The 21,399-nt window shown below is 45.6% G+C and overlaps 1 protein-coding gene across 1 annotated transcript in view; it reads right to left on the bottom strand.

The window, feature by feature from the left end:
* m1ap (meiosis 1 associated protein) overlaps positions 1-21,399 on the bottom strand; it is a 103,732-nt gene that overhangs the window by 12,076 nt on the left and 70,257 nt on the right. Inside the window, exons 9-12 of the mRNA XM_059644850.1 lie at positions 20,797-20,938; positions 13,635-13,700; positions 6,841-6,913; positions 2,493-2,599 (exon numbers count right to left, since the gene is read on the bottom strand). Coding sequence (XP_059500833.1) covers positions 2,493-2,599; positions 6,841-6,913; positions 13,635-13,700; positions 20,797-20,938 — 388 coding nt within the window. The remainder of the gene's footprint in view (positions 1-2,492; positions 2,600-6,840; positions 6,914-13,634; positions 13,701-20,796; positions 20,939-21,399) is intronic.

The following is a 21,399-nucleotide window of genomic DNA, read 5'->3' as shown; positions in this document are numbered from 1 at the left end:
TCGCAAACCATTTCAACTCCCCCTCCCATTCTTTAGATGACATGTCCATCATGGGCTTCCTGCAGTGCCACAATGATGCCACCCGTAGGTTGCAAGAACAGCAACTCATATTCCGCCTGGGAACCCTGTAGCCTAATGGTATCAATGTGGACTTCACCAGTTTCAAAGTCTCCCCTTCCCCCACCGCATCCCTAAACCAGTCCAGTTCGTCCCCTCCCCCCACAGCACCACACAACCAGCCCAGCTCTTCCCCTCCACCCACTGCATCCCAAAACCAGTCCAACCTGTCTCTGCCTCCCTAACCTGTTCTTCCTCTCACCCATCCCTTCCTCCCACCCCAAGCCGCACCCCCATCTACCTACTAACCTCATCCCACCTCCTTGACCTGTCCGTCTTCCCTGGACTGACCTATCCCCTCCCTACCTCCCCACCTATACTCTCTCCACCTATCTTCTTTTCTCTCCATCTTCGGTCTGCCTCCCCCTCTCTCCCTATTTATTCCAGAACCCTCACCCCATCCCCCTCTCTGATGAAGGGTCTAGGCCCGAAACGTCAGCTTTTGTGCTCCTGAGATGCTGCTTGGCCTGCTGTGTTCATCCAGCCTCACATTTTATTATCTTGGATTCTCCAGCATCTGCAGTTCCCATTATCTCTATAGTTTGAATCAATTGTGTTTTGCTTAATGTCCTGTAGTTTGATCAATCAAATTGCATTTGGAACACAACACCTGACATTACCTTTAAATAAGAAAAAGTTAGGGTGTAGGTTACCTTCATAATATATTTGAGGGAGTCTGGTTTGGTCCATAACACTTATAAACACTGCAAAGCATGATGCTGGTTTATCACCTTATTTTAAAAAATAGCATTTCCAGGGTTCAACACTGCCAGTCCAGATTATTTGTTCAAATCCCTAGAGGACCTGAACCTACAACCAAATTCCTGACTTCAGACAGCTGAGGCACAGCTGAAAAATTGAAGATTTCAAGTTATCAACAATATTATTTCCTACCAGTTCAATGCAGTATCATAGAATTTGTTGACTAGCTAGGTGAAGCTAGCCGAATGCTGTCTCAGCCACAGATGTTCATTTTAACAGGTAGTATCTTAGATATAATATACACACATACATAAACCTAAGATGCTACCTATTAAATTGAATATCTGTGGCTGTGGCATTGTTTTATACATGCATATCTAACAGATGTACACTATGATTCAATGTGAAACTGCAGTTATTCTCTTTTACCATGACTTGCAATTCTGACATATATTTGTCAATGTTAGTCAGATGCTTTATGTTTAATATTGTTTAGAGGACTTAAGCTTTCAAAGGTTATGGAAAATTTATTTGGTTCAAGTTCTGTGGACATACCTGGAGTGGTTTGATTAAAAAAGGTCATTATAAGTTCACTGTGGACATTGAAGTTTTTTTACAAAACTTCTGAGAAATCAGGAGACTACTGATGACCTTACTTTGCTGTAGATCCTGCTAGGGCTGTTTTGAATAAAGGTTGACTTTGACAGGTGCTTGATTTATCCAGTTAAGTTAGAGAAAAGAACCAACTGATTTTTTAAAAAAAATTCATTCACATGATTTGGGTGTCACTGGCTAATCCAGCATTTCTTGCCCATTCCTCATTGCCCAGAGGGCGGTTAAGATTCAACCACATTGCTGGGCTGTGTTTGCTGGCACGGATGCATGTATATCATGCATTGTTTTGAACCATGAGAATGAAGATTTTGAGGGGATGCAGCTGGAGTTGTTGAGAAATCAAAGCTGGTGGCGGCGGGAAGATGTGGAGGAGAGATCGGGGATTGTGGGATAAGGAGATGGGGGAAAGATCAGGGATAGTGGCGGGAAGATGTGGAGGAGGGATAGGGCACTGTGGGATAAGGAGATGGGGGAAAGATCAGGGTTAGTTGGAGGAGGGTGATCAGGATTGGAGGGTGGGGAGAGATTGGGAGGACCTGGAAAGAGAGACAGGCACGGAGATAGGGAGATTGGGGTAACAAGGAGGACCCAGGATCTCAGGGAGTGTGGGAGTGAGATAGAGGGTAAGAAGGATTCTTAGCTTCTGGGCCATCCTGGTTGTCACTCTCCCACTGCAGTTTCTCAAACCTTTTTGAAATAACCCCACAGAGGCCAGTATCATGTCACCAGATCATCCTTTAATTACATGTGGGGACTCCTCAACATTGATCCAGCTCCCTCAGAGCTAGCTCTCAGAGTAAACATAACCTCTCTCACTCCTGTCTATATTGTCAGCCAGGGACCCCTAATTGGACCAGATTAACAGCCCCAATCAGGTAACTCATATTCCATGAAGTCCAGCTGGCTGGCAATCACTACATCTCCCCCTCTACCCTGTTTGAGTCCGAGGACATAGACCAGTTCATTTTTTTGCAGCTTCTCCTGGCTGTTTTAGCTCCGGCTCAAGTTCCTCCAACACTGCCTCTAATATGAGCGCCGTGTAACGAACAGTAGCTTGCCTCTTGCCAGTGTCTCAGAAGGAATTCATTCTCCTCTTCAGGCAGCAAAGGCATTGAGGCAGCACCATCCACTATGTCCATCTCAGATTCCAAGGTATCTTCAATGCCTGATGGAAAGGGAGAACCCATGGTTCCAGAGCAGTCGGAAAGGCAGTCAAGGCGCTGGGCACATTTTGTTCCCACACTGTTTATGAGTTTGTCGCTTTCATATGGTCCACGTGCTCGGTCAGGATTGTCGCACTTACCTGAACTTTATGTGTCACTGGGCTTGACCTTGTGTCGACAATGCCTCTTACCCATGCAGGGACATTCTCGTGGTTCCTGCATCAAACTTTGTCCCCTGAAGTTAACTGTCTTTCCCCGCTTTGTAGAGTCTTATGTCTGGCGTTGGTGTTCCTGATACAGTTTAACCCTCTCCTCCTAGTCCGGGAAGATCAGGTTTAACCCGGTGCAACTTCTTGTCCCCATTGGCTAATCTGCTGGAGCTATCCCTGTATTTGCATGAGGGGTCGTCGAATAATCAAATAAAAACCAGGAAAGTTTGCTATCAAGTGAAGCTGTATGCTGTTTCTTTAAGCCTGCCTTCAAATGAACTCTGTGCCCGTCCAGCCATTTTGAGTTGGCATCCATAATGACTAAGAACAATGAGCCAATGAAAGGACCTGCATAGTCGTCATATAACTTAGTCCAGGATTTACCTGTCCATTCCCATGAGTGTGGAGGAGCTGCTGGCAGTAATTTTTGTCCTTGTTGGCACTCTAGGCACAGCCCCACCAATGCAGCAATGTTTGCATCCAATCCTAAACACCAGACATAACTTCTTGCCAGCATCTTCATTTTGAAAACCCTGGATGACCCTTGTGGAGTTCAGCTAGTATCTGGTGACGAACTTTGCTCAGGTCAATTACTCTAGTTCCCCATAATAATATGATGTCCTCTATTATGACATGGTCCCGTCAGGTCCAAAGAGGTTTCAATCCTGGTTGTGATGGCCCTTTAGTTTCCCCCCATCATCACCACCTGTTTCAGCTTTGACAGGACTGGATCTTTCTGCATCCAAATTCTGATATTGTCAGCTATGACTGGAAGTGAGTCCAGAAAATTTAAAACTATTACAGACTTTTGCATTGGCAGTACCACCAGTGATGTTTCTGTCAGCAAAAAGCTGCTCAACACATCTGCATTTGCTAATTGGCCTCCCAGAGAGTGTTCCAACTTGTAACTGTATGCACTTAGTATTAGAACCCACTACTAAATTCAGCCTGAAGCTATGGGCAGCACTGCCTTGTCCTCTTCAAGTATACCTAGCTGGGGCTATTATTGTAAATTTATTTCTGTAAAGGTGTTTGTCGAACTTCCTGACTTCACCATCAAACCTTCCTTCTCTATCTGGGCATATTTACATTTTGCATTAGACAAAGTCCTGGATGCATATGCTATTGGGCATTCCACTCCATTGGGCCACTTAAAAGCTAATATTACCCCACTGCTCTGTGGAGAGGCATTGCATGTCAATACCAGATCTTTCTTGGGCTCAGTATGTCAACACCTTAGAGGATAATAACTGCTTCGTCACTTCCCTGAGGGCTATGGCTTGGCTACGTGACCATTTGCAAGGCTGACCTTTTTTTAAGTGTCACGCAAAGGTGGCAGGATGGAGGCCAGGAATGTATGAACTTTCTGAAATAGTTTACCATCCCAAGGAAAGGCCTAAGCTCCAGTACTAACGTGGGAGCCGAGGCACATTTGATCACCCTCACTTTATCTTTCAATGGGTGTAACCCAGTCTTGTTGACTCCCTAACACAAGTAGGTCACTTGGGACCCTTCTTCAGAAATGGGGGAGGGGAAGGGGGCTTTGAAAAAATAGAGAGGGGGATGCGGTAATAGCAGGTAGATAGTCGAGCAGATAGGTGGGAGAGAAGGTGGAGAGGTCAAGGAGGCGAGGATGAAGCTAGTAAAGGTGAGTGTAGGTAGGCAGTGGTGGGGATTGGTCAGTGAGGTTGGAGAGAAGGCAGACAGGTCAATGAGGCGGGGATGAGAGGGGGTGCTGGTCTTGGGATGAGGTCGGGGATGGGAAGATTTTGAAGCTAGTAAAGTCCATATTGAGAACATTGGGTTGTAGGGTTCCAAGGCGGAATATGAAGTGCTGTTCCTCCAGTTTCCAGGTGGCATTGTTGTGACACTGGAGGATCCATTGCGAGCTAATTTCTTCAGGAGCATGCTTTTCTCTTGTTGCCACTGAAATAACTCCACAGAGTCTGGTGGTATCCAGTTACCAAGCTATCCTATATTTACACCTGGAGAGTCCTTGACACTGATGCAGCTCCCTAAGAGCCAGCTCTCAGAATGAACAGAACCTCCTGTGAGCGAGGGCTCCCCGTTTGGACCAGATGAACAGCCCCAATCAGGGAAATCATATTCTATGTAGTCAACTGGCTGATCTTGTTATAATCACCACATTTTCTCTAAGACAGTCTGTGTGTTTGCATGAGTGTGTTTACTCCCTCGGGCCCTACCATTTACTATGTAAGTTTGTCCAGCTTACCAAAATGCCACGCATTGTATTTATCTGAACTAAACTCCATTTACCTTTCCTTGAATCGATCAAGATCCCTTTGTAATCTTAGATAACCTTCTTCATTGTCTACTATATCACCCTCCAGTCTTCCGTCACCTCACCTGTGGTTATATATGATACAAATACCTCTGCCAGGGGCCCATAATATCATCCTGGCTTCCTACGAAGTCCTAGGATACACTTGATGAAGTCCTGGAGATTTTTCTAGCTTTATGCTTTTTAAGACTTCCAGCATCTCCTTTTCTGTACAGTGGTCTGCTTTCAAGACATCAATATTTGCTTTCCTGAATTCCCTAGCCCTCAAATCTTTCTTTGCAGCAAATACGGAAGCGAAATATTCATTTAGTATCTCCCATCTCCTGTGGTTTCGCTCATAGATGACGTTGTTGATCTTTAAGGGACCCTATGCTTTCCCAAGTCACTCTTTTGTCCTCAATATGCTTGTAGAATCTCTTTGGATTATCTTTAATCTTATCTGCCAGGCTATCTCATATCCTGTTTTTGCCTATCCTGATTTCCCTCTTAAGAAGGCCCCAACCCCCTTATACTCTTGAAGAGATTCACTTGATCTCAGTTGTCTATACCAGACATATGCCTCCTAATTATTCCTGATCAGAGCTTTAATATCTCTATTCATCCATCATTCCCTACGCCTTACCAGGCTTACCTTTCAGTCTAACTGAAACATACTGCTTTTGAACTCTCGTTATTTCACTTCTGAAAGCCTCCCACCTGGAGCTGTCCCTTTACCTGCCAAAAGTCTACCCCGATCAACTTATGTAAGTTTCTGTCTCATATCTTCAAGATTGGCCTTACTCCAATTTAGAACTTTTAGAACACGTTTAACAAATTCTTCTCTAAATCCTTTACACTCTGGCAGTCCGAGTGTACGTTTGGGGAGTTGAACTCCCCTACTATTACAACCCTATTATTCTTAGTAATGTCTAAGATAGCTCTACATATTTGCTCCTCAGTTTCCTGCTATTAGGAGGCTTATGGTACAATCCCATCAAGGTGATCATCCCCTTTTTATTTCTAAATTCCACTCAGACTTTCACTGGATCATTCTCCCAGGAATATCCTCAATAAGTTTAGTAGTAATGTTTTCTCTAATCAAATACGTCACTGTCCCCACCTCTCTTGCCTCCCTTTCTGTCACTCCAATAGCATCTAAACCCTGGAACATTGAGCTACCAGTCCTGTCCCTCCCACAACCATGTTTCTGTGACAGCTATGATATCTCAGTCCCACGATCCCTAATATGCCCTCAGTTCATACGCCTTACCTGTCAGATCTCTTGCATTGAAATAAAGGCAGTTTCATTCTTCGAGTCACCTTGTTCCCTGACATAGTTTGCCTGTCTTGTCTCTTTCTTCCTTTAACTTCAGAACCATTCTCAGCACTCTGTCTATTCTCTCTACTGCTTAGGAACCACCCCCCCCACAACACATTCTCCATACTAATTTAAAGGCCCCCAATTAGCACCAACAAATCTCCCCTCTAGGATATTAGTCCACCTTCAGTTCAGATGAAACTTGTCTGTTTTGAACAGGTGTCTTCTGCCCCAGAGAGATCCCAATGATCCAAAAGTCTGATTCCTTGCCCGTACACCACATCTTGAGCCACTCATTTATCTGCCCCATCTTCCTATTCCTACTCTCACTAACAGATGGCACCAGAAGTAATCCAGAGATTCCTACCTTAAAGGTGCTGCTTTTTAACCTCCTATGTCCTACATTTTCTCTGCAAAATGTCATCCTTTCCCTACCTATGCCATTTGTATCAACGTGTATAATGACCACCGGCTGCTCATTCTCCCCTGTGACAATTCGGCCTATTCCCTAGGATCGGGGAGTTCAAAACTTGAGGCCATCATTTTAAGGTGAGGGGCAAAAGATTTAAAAGGGGCCTGAAGGACAACTTTATCATGTAAACAGTAATTCGCATATAGATATAAGTTCCAGAGGAAGAGATAAATGCAGGTACAGTGACAACATTGAAAAGACATTTGGATAGGTACATGAATAGGAAAGGTTTAGAATGATATAGGCCAAATGCAGGGAAGTGAGACTAGTTTAGTTTGGTAAATTTGGACCGAGTTGGATTCAAGCATCTGTTTCCACACTGTATGACTCCAGAACAAAGAATAAAGAAAATTACAGCACAGGAACAGGCCTTTTGGCCCTCCAAGCCTGCACCAATCCAGATCCTCGATCTAAACTTGTCACCTATTTTCCAAGGTTCGTAATCCCTCTGCTCCCTGCCCATTCATGTATCTGCTTAGATACATCTTAAATGACACTATCATGCCTGCCTCTACCATCTCCACTGGCAATGGGTTCTAGGCATCCACCACCCTCTGAGTAAAAAGCATTCCACGCATATCTCCCTTACTGTTTTCCCCTCTCACCTGGAAATCGTGACTCCTAGTAACTGAGTCCCTCACTCTGGGAAAAAGCTTCTTGCTCTCCACCCTGTCTATACCTCTCATGATTCTGTAGACCTCAATCAGGTCCCCCCTCAACCTCTGTCTTTCTAATGAAAATAATCCTAATCTCCTCAACCACTCCTCATAAGTAGCAGCCTCCATACCAGGCAACATCTTGGTGAACCACCTCTGCACCCTCTCCAAAGCGTCCACATCCTTTTGGTAATGCGGCAACCAGAACTGTACGCAGTATTCCAAATGTGGTTGAACCAAAGTCCTATATAACTGTAACATGACCTGCCAACTCTTGTACTCAATACCCCATCCGATGCATGCCATATGCCTTCTTGACCACTATATCCACCTGCGTTGTCACCTTCAGGGAATAATGGACCTGAACACCCAGATCTCTCTGTGCATCAATTTTTCAATTTACCACATGGTTTGCTCTTGAATTGGATCACCTCGCATTTGCCTAGATTGAACTCCATCTGCCATTTCTCCGCCCAACTCTCCAATCTATCTATATTCTGCTCTGATAGTCTCCTTCACTATCTGCTACTCAACCAATCTTAGTGTCATCTGCAAGCTTTTCTAGTCAAAACCTCAATATCTCTTGTCATCCAGTGATCCCTGCTCATATCATCACTAATGATGATCATGAAACCATTGTCGATTGTCAGATGTCCTTTAGGATCTAGTTCACTGATGTCCTTGAGGGAAGGAAACTGCCACCCTTATCTGGTCTGGCCTACGTGTGGTTCCAGGCCCACAGCAATGTCATTGACTTTTAAATGAGGCAATTAGGGATGGGCAATAAATGCTCCATGTCTGTGAACGAATTAAAAAAAGACAAATGGAGGCAAAGTCATGGAATATTTTTTAAGCCAGAAGTGGATAGATTCTTGACTAACAATGGGGCCAAAGATCCGATGTAGGTGGGAATGTGAAGTTGAGATCACAATCGGATCAACCATCACTTTATTAAATTGTGAAGCAGTCACAAGGGGTCAAATGGCTTACTCTTGCTAATAATTTGTACATTGATATTTGTGTTCGTATAACTGTTGTAACAATTGTGTCTTGACAACTGGGGTGGCACGGTGGCTCAGTGGTTAGCACTGCTGCCTCACAGTGCCAGGGACTCAGGTTCGATTCCCACCTCGGGCGACTGTCTGTGAGGAGTTTGCACAATCTCCCCGTGTCTGTGTGGGTTTCGTCTGGGTGCTCCAGTTTCCTTTGCGCATGCTAGGTGGATTGGCCATGCTAAATTGCCCATTGTGTTCAGGAATGTGTCGATTAGGTGGGTTATAGCAGCATGAGTTGGGATGCTTTGAGATTGGGTGCAGAATTGTTAAGCTGAAGGGTCTGTTTCAACACCATAGGGGTTTCTATGATTTCATAGTTAGTGGAATGATTTGAAATGTTATGCAGTCTTTTGATTTATACAAATTGTTTAAGAAAGTAAGACTATGGAAATAGGAACAGGAATAGGCTATTCGACCCCCCCAAAGATGCTTCACCAGTTCCCCAAAACCATTTCCCATAGAACATAGAACTGTACATCACAGTACAAACCCTTTGGCCCACAATATCCCCCAGGTTCATTTTTTGAGAGGTCTATGTCAACTTTGACCTCTCTCTTCTGTTTTATGTATTTAATGAAGCTCTTATTGTTAGCTTTTATATTCCTTGCTTATTTTCTCTCATAGACAACAAAATGTGAGGCTGGATGAACACAGCAGGCCAAGCAGCATCTCAGGAGCACAAAAGCTGACGTTTCGGGCCTAGACCCTTCATCAGAGAGGGGGATGGGGTGAGGGTTCTGGAATAAATAGGGGGAGAGGGGGAGGCGGACCGAAGATGGAGAGAAAAGAAGATAGGTGGAGAGAGTATAGGTGGGGAGGTAGGGAGGGGATAGGTCAGTCCAGGGAAGACGGACAGGTCAAGGAGGTGGGATGAGGTTAGTAGGTAGATGGGGGTGCGGCTTGGGGTGGGAGGAAGGGATGGGTGAGAGGAAGAACAGGTTAGGGAGGCGGAGACAGGTTGGACTGGTTTTGGGATGCAGTGGGTGGAGTGGAGGAGCTGGGCTGGTTGTGTGGTGCTGTGGGGGGAGGGGACGAACTGGGCTGGATTAGGGATGCAGTTGGGGAAGGGGAGATTTTGAAACTGGTGAAGTCCACATTGATACCATTAGGCTGCAGGGTTCCCAGGCGGAATATGAGTTGCTGTTCCTGCAACCTTCGGGTGGCATCATTGTGGCACTGCAGGAGGCCCATGATGGACATGTCATCTAAAGAATGGGAGGGGGAGTGGAAATGGTTTGCGACTGGGAGGTGCAGTAGTTTGTTGCGAACTGAGCGGAGGTGTTCTGCAAAGCGGTCTCCAAGCCTCCGCTTGGTTTCCCCAATGTAGAGGAAGCCACGCCAGGTACAGTGGATGCAGTATACCACATTGGCAGATGTGCAGGTGAATCTCTGCTTAATGTGGAATGTCATCTTGGGGCCTGGGATAGGGGTGAGGGGGGAGGTGTGGCGGCAAGTGTAGCATTTCCTGCGGTTGCAGGGGAAGGTGCCGGGTGTGGTGGGGTTGGAGGGCAGTGTGGAGCGAACAAGGGAGTCACGGAGAGAGTGGTCTCTCCGGAAAGCAGACAGGGGTGGGGATGGAGAAATGTCTTGGGTGGTGGCGTCGGATTGTAGATGGCGGAAGTGTCGGAGGATGATGCGTTGTATCCGGAGGTGGTGGGGTGGTGTGTGAGAACGAGGGGTATCCTCTTTGGGCGGTTGTGGCGGGGGCAGGGTGTGAGAGACGTGTTGCGGGAAATACGGGAGACGCGGTCGAGGGCGTTCTCGATCACTGTGGGGGGAAAGTTGCGGTCCTGGAAGAATTTGGACATCTGGGACGTGCGGGAGTGGAATGTCTTGTCGTGGGAGCAGATGCGGCGGAGGCGGAGGAATTGGGAATAGGGGATGGAATTTTTGCAGGAGGGTGGGTGGGAGGAGGTGTATTCTAGGTAGCTGTGGGAGTCGGTGGGCTTGAAATGGACATCAGTTACAAGCTGGTTGCCTGAGATGGAGACTGAGAGGTCCAGGAAGGTGAGGGATGTGTTGGAGATGACCCAGGTGAACTGAAGGTTGGGGTGGAAGGTGTTGGTGAAGTGGATGAACTGTTCGAGCTCCTCTGGGGAGCAAGAGGCGGCGCCGATACAGTCATCAATGTACCGGAGGAAGAGGTGGGGTTTGGGGCCTGTGTAGGTGCGGAAGAGGGACTGTTCCACGTAACCTACAAAGAGGCAGGCATAGCTGGGGCCCATGCGGGTGCCCATGGCCACCCCCTTAGTCTGTAGGAAGTGGGAGGAGTCAAAAGAGAAGTTGTTGAGGGTGAGGACGAGTTCGGCTAGGCGGATGAGGGTGTCGGTGGAGGGGGACTGGTCGGGCCTGTGGGACAGGAAGAAGCGGAGGGCCTTGAGGCCATCTGCATGCGGAATGCAGGTGTATAGGGACTGGACGTCCATGGTGAAGATGAGGTGTTGGGGGCCAGGGAATTGGACGTCCTGGAGGAGGTGGAGGGCGTGGGTGGTGTCACGGATGTAGGTGGGGAGTTCCTGGAGCAAGGGGGAGAAAATGGAGTCCAGATGGGTGGAGATGAGTTCGGTGGGGCAGGAGCAGGCTGAGACGATTGGTCAACCGGGGCAGGCAGGTTTGTGGATTTTGGGAAGGAGATAGAAACGGGCCGTGCGGGGTTGGGGAACAATGAGGTTGGAGGCTGTGGGTGGGAGGAATCCGGATACAACGCATCATCCTCCGACACTTCCGCCATCTACAATCCGACCCCACCACCCAAGACATTTTTCCATCCCCACCCCTGTCTGCTTTCCGGAGAGACCACTCTCTCCGTGACTCCCTTGTTCGCTCCACACTGCCCTCCAACCCCACCACACCCGGCACCTTCCCCTGCAACCGCAGGAAATGCTACACTTGCTCCCACACCTCCCCCCTCACCCCTATCCCAGGCCCCAAGATGACATTCCACATTAAGCAGAGGTTCACCTGCACATCTGCCAATGTGGTATACTGCATCCATTGTACCCGGTGTGGCTTCCTCTACATTGGGGAAACCAAGCGGAGGCTTGGAGACCGCTTTGCAGAACACCTCCGCTCAGTTCGCAACAAACTACTGCACCTCCCAGTCGCAAACCATTTCCACTCCCCCTCCCATTCTTTAGATGACATGTCCATCATGGGCCTCCTGCACTGCCACAATGATGCCACCCGAAGGTTGCAGGAACAGCAACTCATATTCCGCCTGGGAACCCTGCAGCCTAATGGTATCAATGTGGACTTCACCAGTTTCAAAATCTCCCCTTCCCCAACTGCATCCCTAATCCAGCCCAATTCGTCCCCTCCCCCCACTGCACCACACAACCAGCCCAGCTCCTCCACTCCACCCACTGCATCCCAAAACCAGTCCAACCTGTCTCCGCCTCCCTAACCTGTTCTTCCTCTCACCCATCCCTTCCTCCCACCCCAAGCCGCACCCCCATCTACCTACTAACCTCATCCCACCTCCTTGACCTGTCCGTCTTCCCTGGACTGACCTATCCCCTCCCTACCTCCCCACCTATACTCTCTCCACCTATCTTCTTTTCTCTCCATCTTCGGTCCGCCTCCCCCTCTCCCCCTATTTATTCCAGAACCCTCACCCCATCCCCCTCTCTGATGAAGGGTCTAGGCTCGAAACGTCAGCTTTTGTGCTCCTGAGATGCTGCTTGGCCTGCTGTGTTCATCCAGCCTCACATTTTGTTGTCTTGGATTCTCCAGCATCTGCTGTTCCCATTATCTCTGATATTATTTGCTCTCATAGTTTATTTTCTCTGTCTTTAATATCTTTTTAGTTGTCCTTTGCTGGATTCTGAATTTCTCCCAGTCTTCAGAGCTATCATTGACTTCAGCCTCTTTATATGCTTTATTTTTCAACATAATATTCTCCTTCCTTGGTTTGCCATGATTGGGTTATCCATCTCTTAGAATCTTTCCTCCTTACTAGCAAGTATTTTTGCTAAGAGAAGTGAATTAGACACTTAAATGCCTGCCACTGTTTGCTAACTGATGTTCCTGCTAATCTATCTTTTACGTTGGTGACGAGGTGCCGGGGACTGGGGAGGACAAGGTCAGAAATCACACAACACCAGATTAGATTCCAATAGGTCTAACTGAAAACTCAAACTTTTGGAGTCTTACTCCTTCAGGTGTTAGTGAGAGAGGTAGTATTAGACACAAAATTTATAAGTAAAAGATCAAAGAGACACACCACTGATGAGAATGTGCTAAACAAATCTAAGATGCTGTTAAATCTTTAATCAGTTAGAAGGTTTTAATTGATTAATATGTATATGTAAATCCCAGAATTCCTTTGAAGTCATTGTCCTGGGAGAGGTAAAGGTTTAATCAGTACAGGGAAGAAGTCATACTTTGCATGTTAGGTGTGCGGCCTTGTTTAACATCAGTGTTTTAGTTTGGAGTCAGACTGGTTTTGTTTCTAAAGTAAGAATTTATAAAATGCCATATTGACTGACTGCCTACAGGCGGGGCGGCACGGTGGATCACTGGTTAGCACTGCAGCCTTACAGCACCAGGGACCCGGGTTCAATTCCAGCCTCGGGCAACTGTCTGTGCAGAGTTTGCACATTTTCCGTGTCTCCCTGGGTTTCCTCCGGGTGCTCCGGTTTCCTCCCACAATCCAAAGATGTGCAGGTTAGGTGGATTGGCCATGCTAAATTGCCTATAGTGTTCAGGGGTGTGTGGGTTATAGGGGGATGGGTCTGGGTGGGATCCTTCAAGGGGCCGTGTAGACTTGTTGGGCCGAAGGGCCTGTTTCCACTCTGTGGGGAATCTCATCTAATCCCTACCTTTACCATAGTGCTGTAATGAAAGGATCCTGCCACATGAGGTCCTCAGTAAGCTTTAATACAGGATAAACTTTCCTGAACAGAAAAGATTATTGTTGCATTTCAATTTGTTTCATAATTTATGTGAATGCGGTAATTATATAGTATAAACAGCATAGAAATGAGCTCCTCTATGCTGTGAACCAGAACCCTTTAAGAAACTGACCGAAGAGAGGTATGGGCCTACCATCACAATGGAGCTGGACAAGCCTATCAGCTCATGGTCAAAATTTGCCACACCCAGAGAAGTACTCTTAAAAATCAGAAACTTCAGGAACAGGGTCAGGAATACTGGAATCAAGGCTTGCCAGCCACGTTAAAGGCTTCTAAATCATCCTGACTCAGTGAAAATCCAGGATATTCACTCTTTCTCTCCACAGATGATGGCTGAATGTTTTCAGAGGTTTCAGCTTACATTCCGGATTTCCACACACTGCAATAGTTTGTTTCCCTTCAACCAAATAGTTGGAAGTATCATAGATGAAACATAGCTATATATCATAGTTACGTGATAAGTTAATCTCTATGCCATACAGGCTACTAAATAAAATGTGTGAATCAGACAAGTGGCATAAATACTGTAATGTCACTGATCTCCACACCCTGATTGAAAAAGCAACCGTCTAACCACAGCCAACCCTCTGGATTGTGACTGGACTATGTTGTTGAATGACTGTGCTGCAATCCCCAATTGACCATGCTGAACCCTGACTGACTAAGGGCTACTCCTCTCCAGGCTTTGAGCCATGGTCACATGGAAACATGGTCAAAGCACATGCAGCTTAATTGCCATGTAAGCTGCTGGTACATGCTATAGGTATGATGTCGATGCAACACAGCAACAGATACAGCAACATTTCCACCCCATCGATTGTTCATTGCTGGCAAACATGATAAGCTGCATGGCTTTCTGTCTGCACTAAAAAGCAAAGCAAGCTAATAATGCTGTGAACATCCAAGTGAACACGAAGTGAATGAGCACTAAGAAGATAGCTCAGAGACACATCATATTCTGATCCACAAGATGGTTGTCTGTCCATGCATTCAGTCCTGGCAGCAGTGTTGCAATTTAAGATGTCAGAGAGTTCCAAAGTACAGTATTGACACGCTGAATTATAAGTTAGTACGAGACAAGCCATGATGATGTGGTAAGGTTACCACTTCGCTGATGCCAACCTCTGTGAATGGAATATATAGGCCATTGCTGCCTGTGGATTGTGTACTGCACGATTAGACTGTGATGGCCAAAGTGAAGGCCCAGAGAAGACAAAGCAATGCTAGGTTCATGCTGGGAATTGGTGTCATCTGGTACCTGCAAATACCTGAAAATAGCAACCTGCAAATAAATGAAGCAAGTTTGGGTAACACTGAGATGTTAATACATGTAAATAGGCACCCCAATGTAAATCCATACGATCCTCATCAAACCTTAAAAGCCTAGGTGAAAAATCGGACTTTCTTTTGTTCTCTCTTGACATTGAGAATCTCATAATGTCAGAGATGTTCAGGGGCTGTGAAAATTCTGCCCATGGTTTTAGTTTAATTATAGCTTTGTCTGTGATTTGTGCCAGAGCATCTGGAGTCTCCATGAATTTTGATGTGTCAGTTAAACCCCTGAAGTTAACAGTTTAGTGCATCAGGAAGCAAAGAAATATAAACTGCTGTTACCTAGCACCAGAGATCAGTATTATAAGAAGACAGAACCATTCAGATGCAGTCAGGCAATGTGCAGGTTTCAGTGACAGAGAGAAAGGTCTGTAGCAGCAGAAGTGATGTTAGTTTATCAGTCTCCAAAGCTGTCTGTCCTGAGTGGCTAGAGAAACGGTCCAGAAAAATAACGATGTCGAAGAGATGATTTTAAGGAAACATAGAAACTTAGAAGACAGGAGCAGGAGGCCTTTTCAGCCTGCTCCACCATTCTTCACAATCATGGATGTTCATCCAACTCAATAGCCTAACCTTTGATCCCACTCGCCTCAAGTGCTCTATCTAGTTGCCTCTTGAATACATTCAATGTTTTGGCATCAACTATTTCCTGGGGTATTGAATTCCACAGGCTCGCCACTGTTCGCGTGAAGAAATATCTCCTCATCTCTGTCCTAAACCGTCTACCCCGAAACCTCACACTGTGATCCCTGGCTCTGGACACACCCCACTGTCAGGAATAGCCTCCTTCATCTAGCCTGCTCAGTCCTCTTAGAATTTATGAGATCCCCCCGATTCATCTGAACTCCAGTGAAAACAATCCTAACCTAATTAATATCTCTCCATACGTCAGATCCGCTATCCTTGGAATCAGGTCTGGTAAACCTTTGCTGCACTCCCTTGAGAGCAAGAGCATCCCTCCTCACAAAAGGAGACCAAAACTGCACACAATATTCTAGTATGGTCTCACCAACATCCCTGCTCCTGTACTCGAAACCTCTCACACTGAAGGCCAACATACCATTTGCATTCTTTACCACCTGCATGTTTACCTTCAACGACTGGTACACAAGGATGCCCAGGTCCACTGCACACTCCCCTCCCCCAACTTACAGTAACAGTAAGTTTACAAGTAGTAATCTGCCTTCTTGTTTTGCTTCCAAAGTGAATAATCTCACATGTATCCCAATTATACTGCATCTGCCATTGATTTGCCCACTCACCCAATCTGTCCAGATCATGCTGAAGGATCTCTGCATCCCCACCACAGTTCAACCTCCCACCCAACTTGGTATCATCTGCAAACTTGGAGATGATATATTATCTGAGGAAGCGTCACCGGACCCGAAACGTTAACTCTGCTTTCCTCCTCCACAGATGCTGCCAGACCTGCTGAGCTTTTCCAGCAAATTTATTTTTCTTCCATGTTATATTTTGTTCCCTCACCCAAATACTCATTAAATAATAATTGAGCTGCAGTGGCATGTTTAACAGTCTCTGGGAGGATATTAACTAAAGAAATTGATAATAAACCAGTTATAGCCATGCTACTTAACCAAGGAACTTTCAGATTTCTCACTTCAAATTACCATCTTACTCTCCTGCTATTATCTTAGAAGCCTGGTGCAAACTGGAGAAACTGCAGCTCATTTTCAACTTAGGCACATTAGAGCTTTTTTAGTGTTAAACATTGAGTTTAACACTTCAAAGTATGGACACTGTCTTTCATTTTTATTGCACCTCCTTCCCTCTCTCAATGTCTTGTTTGCATATATTCACTCTCAGCAGAGCTGACCTATTTTCCAACAATCACACTTATCAATAACTCCTTTTCTGCATCTATATCTAGCCAGGTTAATTAACACTTCCTTTATATTTTGCTCTGGGCACAGTGATTATCTGCCCAATTTGCTCCTCTTCGCACTTTGTGAACAGCGTAAATACAACAATTTTCCAGCCTCCTTCAGTTCCAAAGACAAGCAGTATTGGACTTAAAATGTGAATTCATCAGGGTCTAGGTCTGAAACGTCAGCTTTCCTGGTCCTAAGATGCTGCTTGGCCAGCTGCGTTCATCCAGCTCTACATTTTGTTATCTCTATAAAAATTGGATATATCAATTTGATCATTGGGACCTCTTCTGGGACAGGGACGACCTGTACAAGAGGGATGGGTTGGACCTAAACTGGACTGGAATCAACATCCTCGCTGGGAGGTTTCATACTGCTACTCAGAAGGGTTTAAGCTAGAGTGACAGGGGGCTAGGAACCAGAGCAGCACGTCAGCAAGTAGAGAGATTGAGGCAAAGGTAGATGTTAGGATCTGTAATCAGAAAGAAAAGATCGGCAGAAACAGGTAAATGAACATGATGGTACTAATGGGCTGAAGTGTCTTCATTTTAACACAAGGCATTGAGCCTGGATCATCACATAGGACTACGGTGCTGTGACCATTACAGAGACGTGGTTGAGAGAGGGACAGGACTGGCTGCTCAAAATTCTAGGGTTTTGTTGTTTCAGGTGAGATAGAGAGGAAGGCAAAAGAATTGAAGGAGTTGCATTACTAATCAGAAAGAATGTTACATCTGCATTCAGAGAAGACAAACTGGAGGGCTCATCCAATGAGGCAAAATGGGTAGAGCTCAAAAGTAAGATGGGTGCTATCAGTCTGATAGAGTCATAGAAATATTCAGCACGGAAGCAGACTCATCCAGGTCCAACTCAACCAAGCCAACCGGATAACCCATATAAATCTAGTCTCATTTGCCAGCATTTGGCCCCATATCCCTCTAAACTCTTCCTATTCACATTGGCAGTGGAGGCTGGTACGATTATAACATTTAAAAGGCATCTGGATGGGTATATGAATTGGAAGGGTTTAGAGAGATATGGGTCACATGCTGGCAATGGGGCTAGATTTATATAGGACTCCTGGTCAGCATGGACAAGTTGGATCGAAGGGTCTGCTCCTGTGCTGTACATCTCAATGACTCTATAAGTTATTGCACCCATCTTATTTTTGAGCTCTACCCACCTTGCCTCAGTGGATGAGCCCTCCAGTATGTCCTCTCTGAGTGCAGATATAGGCATCTTAACAGCCGCTGAGAGGTTGAGGAACAAATATGTCGGCAGATTATGGAAAGATGGAATAAAAACAGAGTGGGTGACTTTAACTTCATCAATATTGATTGGGAGTCCCTTAGACTTAGATGGTGCAGAGATAGTAAGAACTGCTGATGCTGGAGTCTGAGATAACACAGTATGGAGCTGGAGGAACACAGCAGGCTAGGCAGCATCAGAGGACCAGGAAAGCTGATGTTTTGGATCGGGACCCTCTGAAGACCCTTCAGTGGCACAGCATTTTGGAAACAGTAATCACAACCCCTTAAGTTTTATGATATCTATGAAGTATAAGTCAGGGCCTTGCGGGAAGGTACTAAATTGGAGGAAGGCTCATTACACCAGTACTTGTCAGGAGCTAGGGAGTGTTATTTGTGAGGAGATGTTATCAGGCAATTCCACATTTGACATGTGGGAGTTGTTTAAAGATCTCCTGATGAGAGTTCAAGACCGGCATGTTCCAGTAAACAGGGAGGACAAGGATGGCATGACAAAGAACCTTTGGATAACAAGGAGCTTGTGAAATTAGACAAAAGGGAAAAAAAGGAAACATGCTCTCTGATGAAGGGTCTAGGCCCGAAACATCAGCTTTGTGCTCCTGAGATGCTGCTTGGCCTGCTGTGTTCATCCAGCCTCACACTTTGTTAAAAGGAAGCATATGTAAGATTTAGGAAGATAAAATCGAACTGGGCTCATGAGGAATACAAGGAAAGAAGGAAAGTACTCAAGCAGGGAATTCAGAGTGAAAGAAGGGGCCATGAAATGGCCTCGGCAAATAGGGTTGAAGAAGTCCCAAAGCATTCTATAGATACATTAAAAACAAGGCATTAACTGGGGAAGAAGTTGAACCACTCAAGGATAAGGGAAGAAACTTGTGCTTAGAGGCAGAGGATGTGGGTGAGATCCTAAATGAGTACTTTGCATTGGTATTCATCCTGGAGAAGGATACAGGGGATATTGAGATTTGTGTGCAGCATGCTAATATGCTAGGGCATATTGGGATCAAGAAAGTAGTGGATCTCTTGAAGAGTCACAAGGTGGATATGTCTGCAGGGCCCAATGGTATCTACCCCAGGTTACTGACAGAGGCAAGAGAGAGGAGATTGCTGGGGCCCTGACCAAGGTCTTTGTATCCTCACTCGCAACTGGAGAGGTCCCAGAGGACTGGCCAATAGCTAACGTTGTTCCTCTGTTCAAGAAGGAAAATAGGGATAATCCAGGAAATTAGAGGCTGGTGAGTCTCACATTGGTGATTGGGAGGCTATTAGAGAGAATTTTCAGGGATAGGATTTACGCACACTTGGAAAAGCATGGCCTAATTAGGGACAGTCAGCATGGCTTTGTGCGGGACAGATCATGTCTTTCTACTTGACTGAATTTTTCAAGGAGGTGACAAAGGTGATTGATGAGTGTGGGGCAGTGGATGTTGTTACATGGACTTTAGTAAGGCTTTAGTCAAGGTCCTATCATGATAGACTAATTCAGAAAATTAAGACACATGAAATCCACTCTGACTTGCTGCGTGCATTCAGAATTGGTTTGCCCATGGATGACAGAAAGCAGTGGTAGGAGGGTGTTTTTCAGGCTGCAGGTCCATAACTTATGGTGTCCACAGGGATCCATACTGGGACCTCTGCTATTTGGGATACATATAAATGACTTAGATGAAAATGTAAATGGGTGGATTAGTAAGTTTACAGACAATACAAAGATCAGTGGAGGGGTGGATGGTTTAGAAGATTATCAAAAGAGACAGCCAGATATAGATCAGTTGCAGATACGGGTGGAGAAATGGCAGATGGGGTTTAATCCAGGTAAGTGTGAGAGGTACTGTGTTTTGGGAGAGCAAATGTTAAGGAAAAGTGTACAGTTGATGGCAGAACACTGAATAGCATTGATGTACAGAACGATCTTGGGGTTCAGGTCTGTAGCTCCCTGAAAGTGGCCATGCAAGTTGATAGGGTGGTAAAGAAAGCATATGGCATGCTGCCTTTATTGATCATGGCATTGAATACAAGAGTCAGGATGTCACATTGCAGCTTTATAGGACTTTGGTTAGGCCACACTTAGAGTATTGTGTTCAGTGCTGGTCGCCACATTACAGGAAGGATGTGGAGGCTGTGGACAGGGTGCAGAGAAGTTTACCAGGATGCTACCTGATTGGAGGGTATGAGCGATTAGGAGAGGTTAGAAAACCTCCGATTGTTTTCTCTTGAGTGGCAGAGGCTGAGGGGAGCCTTGATAGAAGTCTCTAAAATTACGAGATACATAGGTTGGGTTAACAGTCAGAATCCTTTTCCCAGAGTTGAAATGTATAAGACGAGGAGGCATGCATTTAAGGTGAGAGGGGGAACGTTCAAAGGAGGCAAGTTTTTATACAGAGAGTGGTGGGGGTCTAGAGCGCACTGCCAGGGTAGGTAGTGGTGGGGGCAGATATGATAAGGGCATTTAAGGGACTTTTGTATAAGCACATAATATGTAAGGAATGGAGGGATATGGACCAAGGGCAGGCAGAAGGGATTAGTTTCATTTGGTGTCATATTCGGCACAACACTGTGGGCTGAAGGGCCCGTTCCCATGCTATACTGTTCTATGTTCTATGGAGGAGTTGGACCAAAGTGTCTGTGTACAGCTCTATGACTCTATCGTGATGCTTTCTATTAGACATGGTTAATAGGTAAGCCAAAAATACAACAAAGAAATTTGTTTCAGACCTTTTTAAATCGCACCAGTGAAACATTATTTTTATACCTTTATTCTACTTGTATAACTTACACTTGGTGATGGATTTATGCTTCACTTTCCTACCTTCAAAGTGTGACAGAGTGCATGAAAGTTTTGGTGGTTTGTCTCCAGTTCATCCCAGTCCAGTTTCCAGCAGTTTGTGGGTCTAATTATAAGTGGGAGCCCATAGAGTACAGATTCACAAACACCATCAGATTTTAGAGCCCTATAAAGTAAGCATATTGATAAGCATCACGGCCTGGAAGTTTGACTGTTTGATTTGGAGTTAAAAAATGTGTGCTCAACAAAGGTTATTAGACCCCAAAATTTGACATCAAGTCATGGAAAAGATACTAGGACAGATGCCTAAAAGCTCCATTTAAAAAAGCTATGTTGTAAGGAATTTTTTGTAATGGGGAGGTGATGGCCTAGTGATATTATCGCTGGGCTGCTAATTCTTGAACCACTGCAGTCCTCCTACTGTGGGTTGACCCACAGTGCTATTAGGGAGAGAATTCCAGGATTTTGACCCAGCGACAGTGAAGGAATGGCAATATATTTCCAAGTCAGAATGGTGAGTGAGAGGGGAACTTGGAGGCGGTAGTGTTCCCATATGTCTGATGTCCTTGTCCATCTGGATGGAAGTGGTTGTGGGCTTAGAAGGAGCTGTCTGAGGATGTTTGGTAA

This window comes from Stegostoma tigrinum, chromosome 1, assembly GCF_030684315.1.
Source record: "Stegostoma tigrinum isolate sSteTig4 chromosome 1, sSteTig4.hap1, whole genome shotgun sequence".
Taxonomy (NCBI): Eukaryota; Metazoa; Chordata; class Chondrichthyes; order Orectolobiformes; family Stegostomatidae; genus Stegostoma; species Stegostoma tigrinum.
This window is presented reverse-complemented; position numbering and strand designations above follow the sequence as displayed.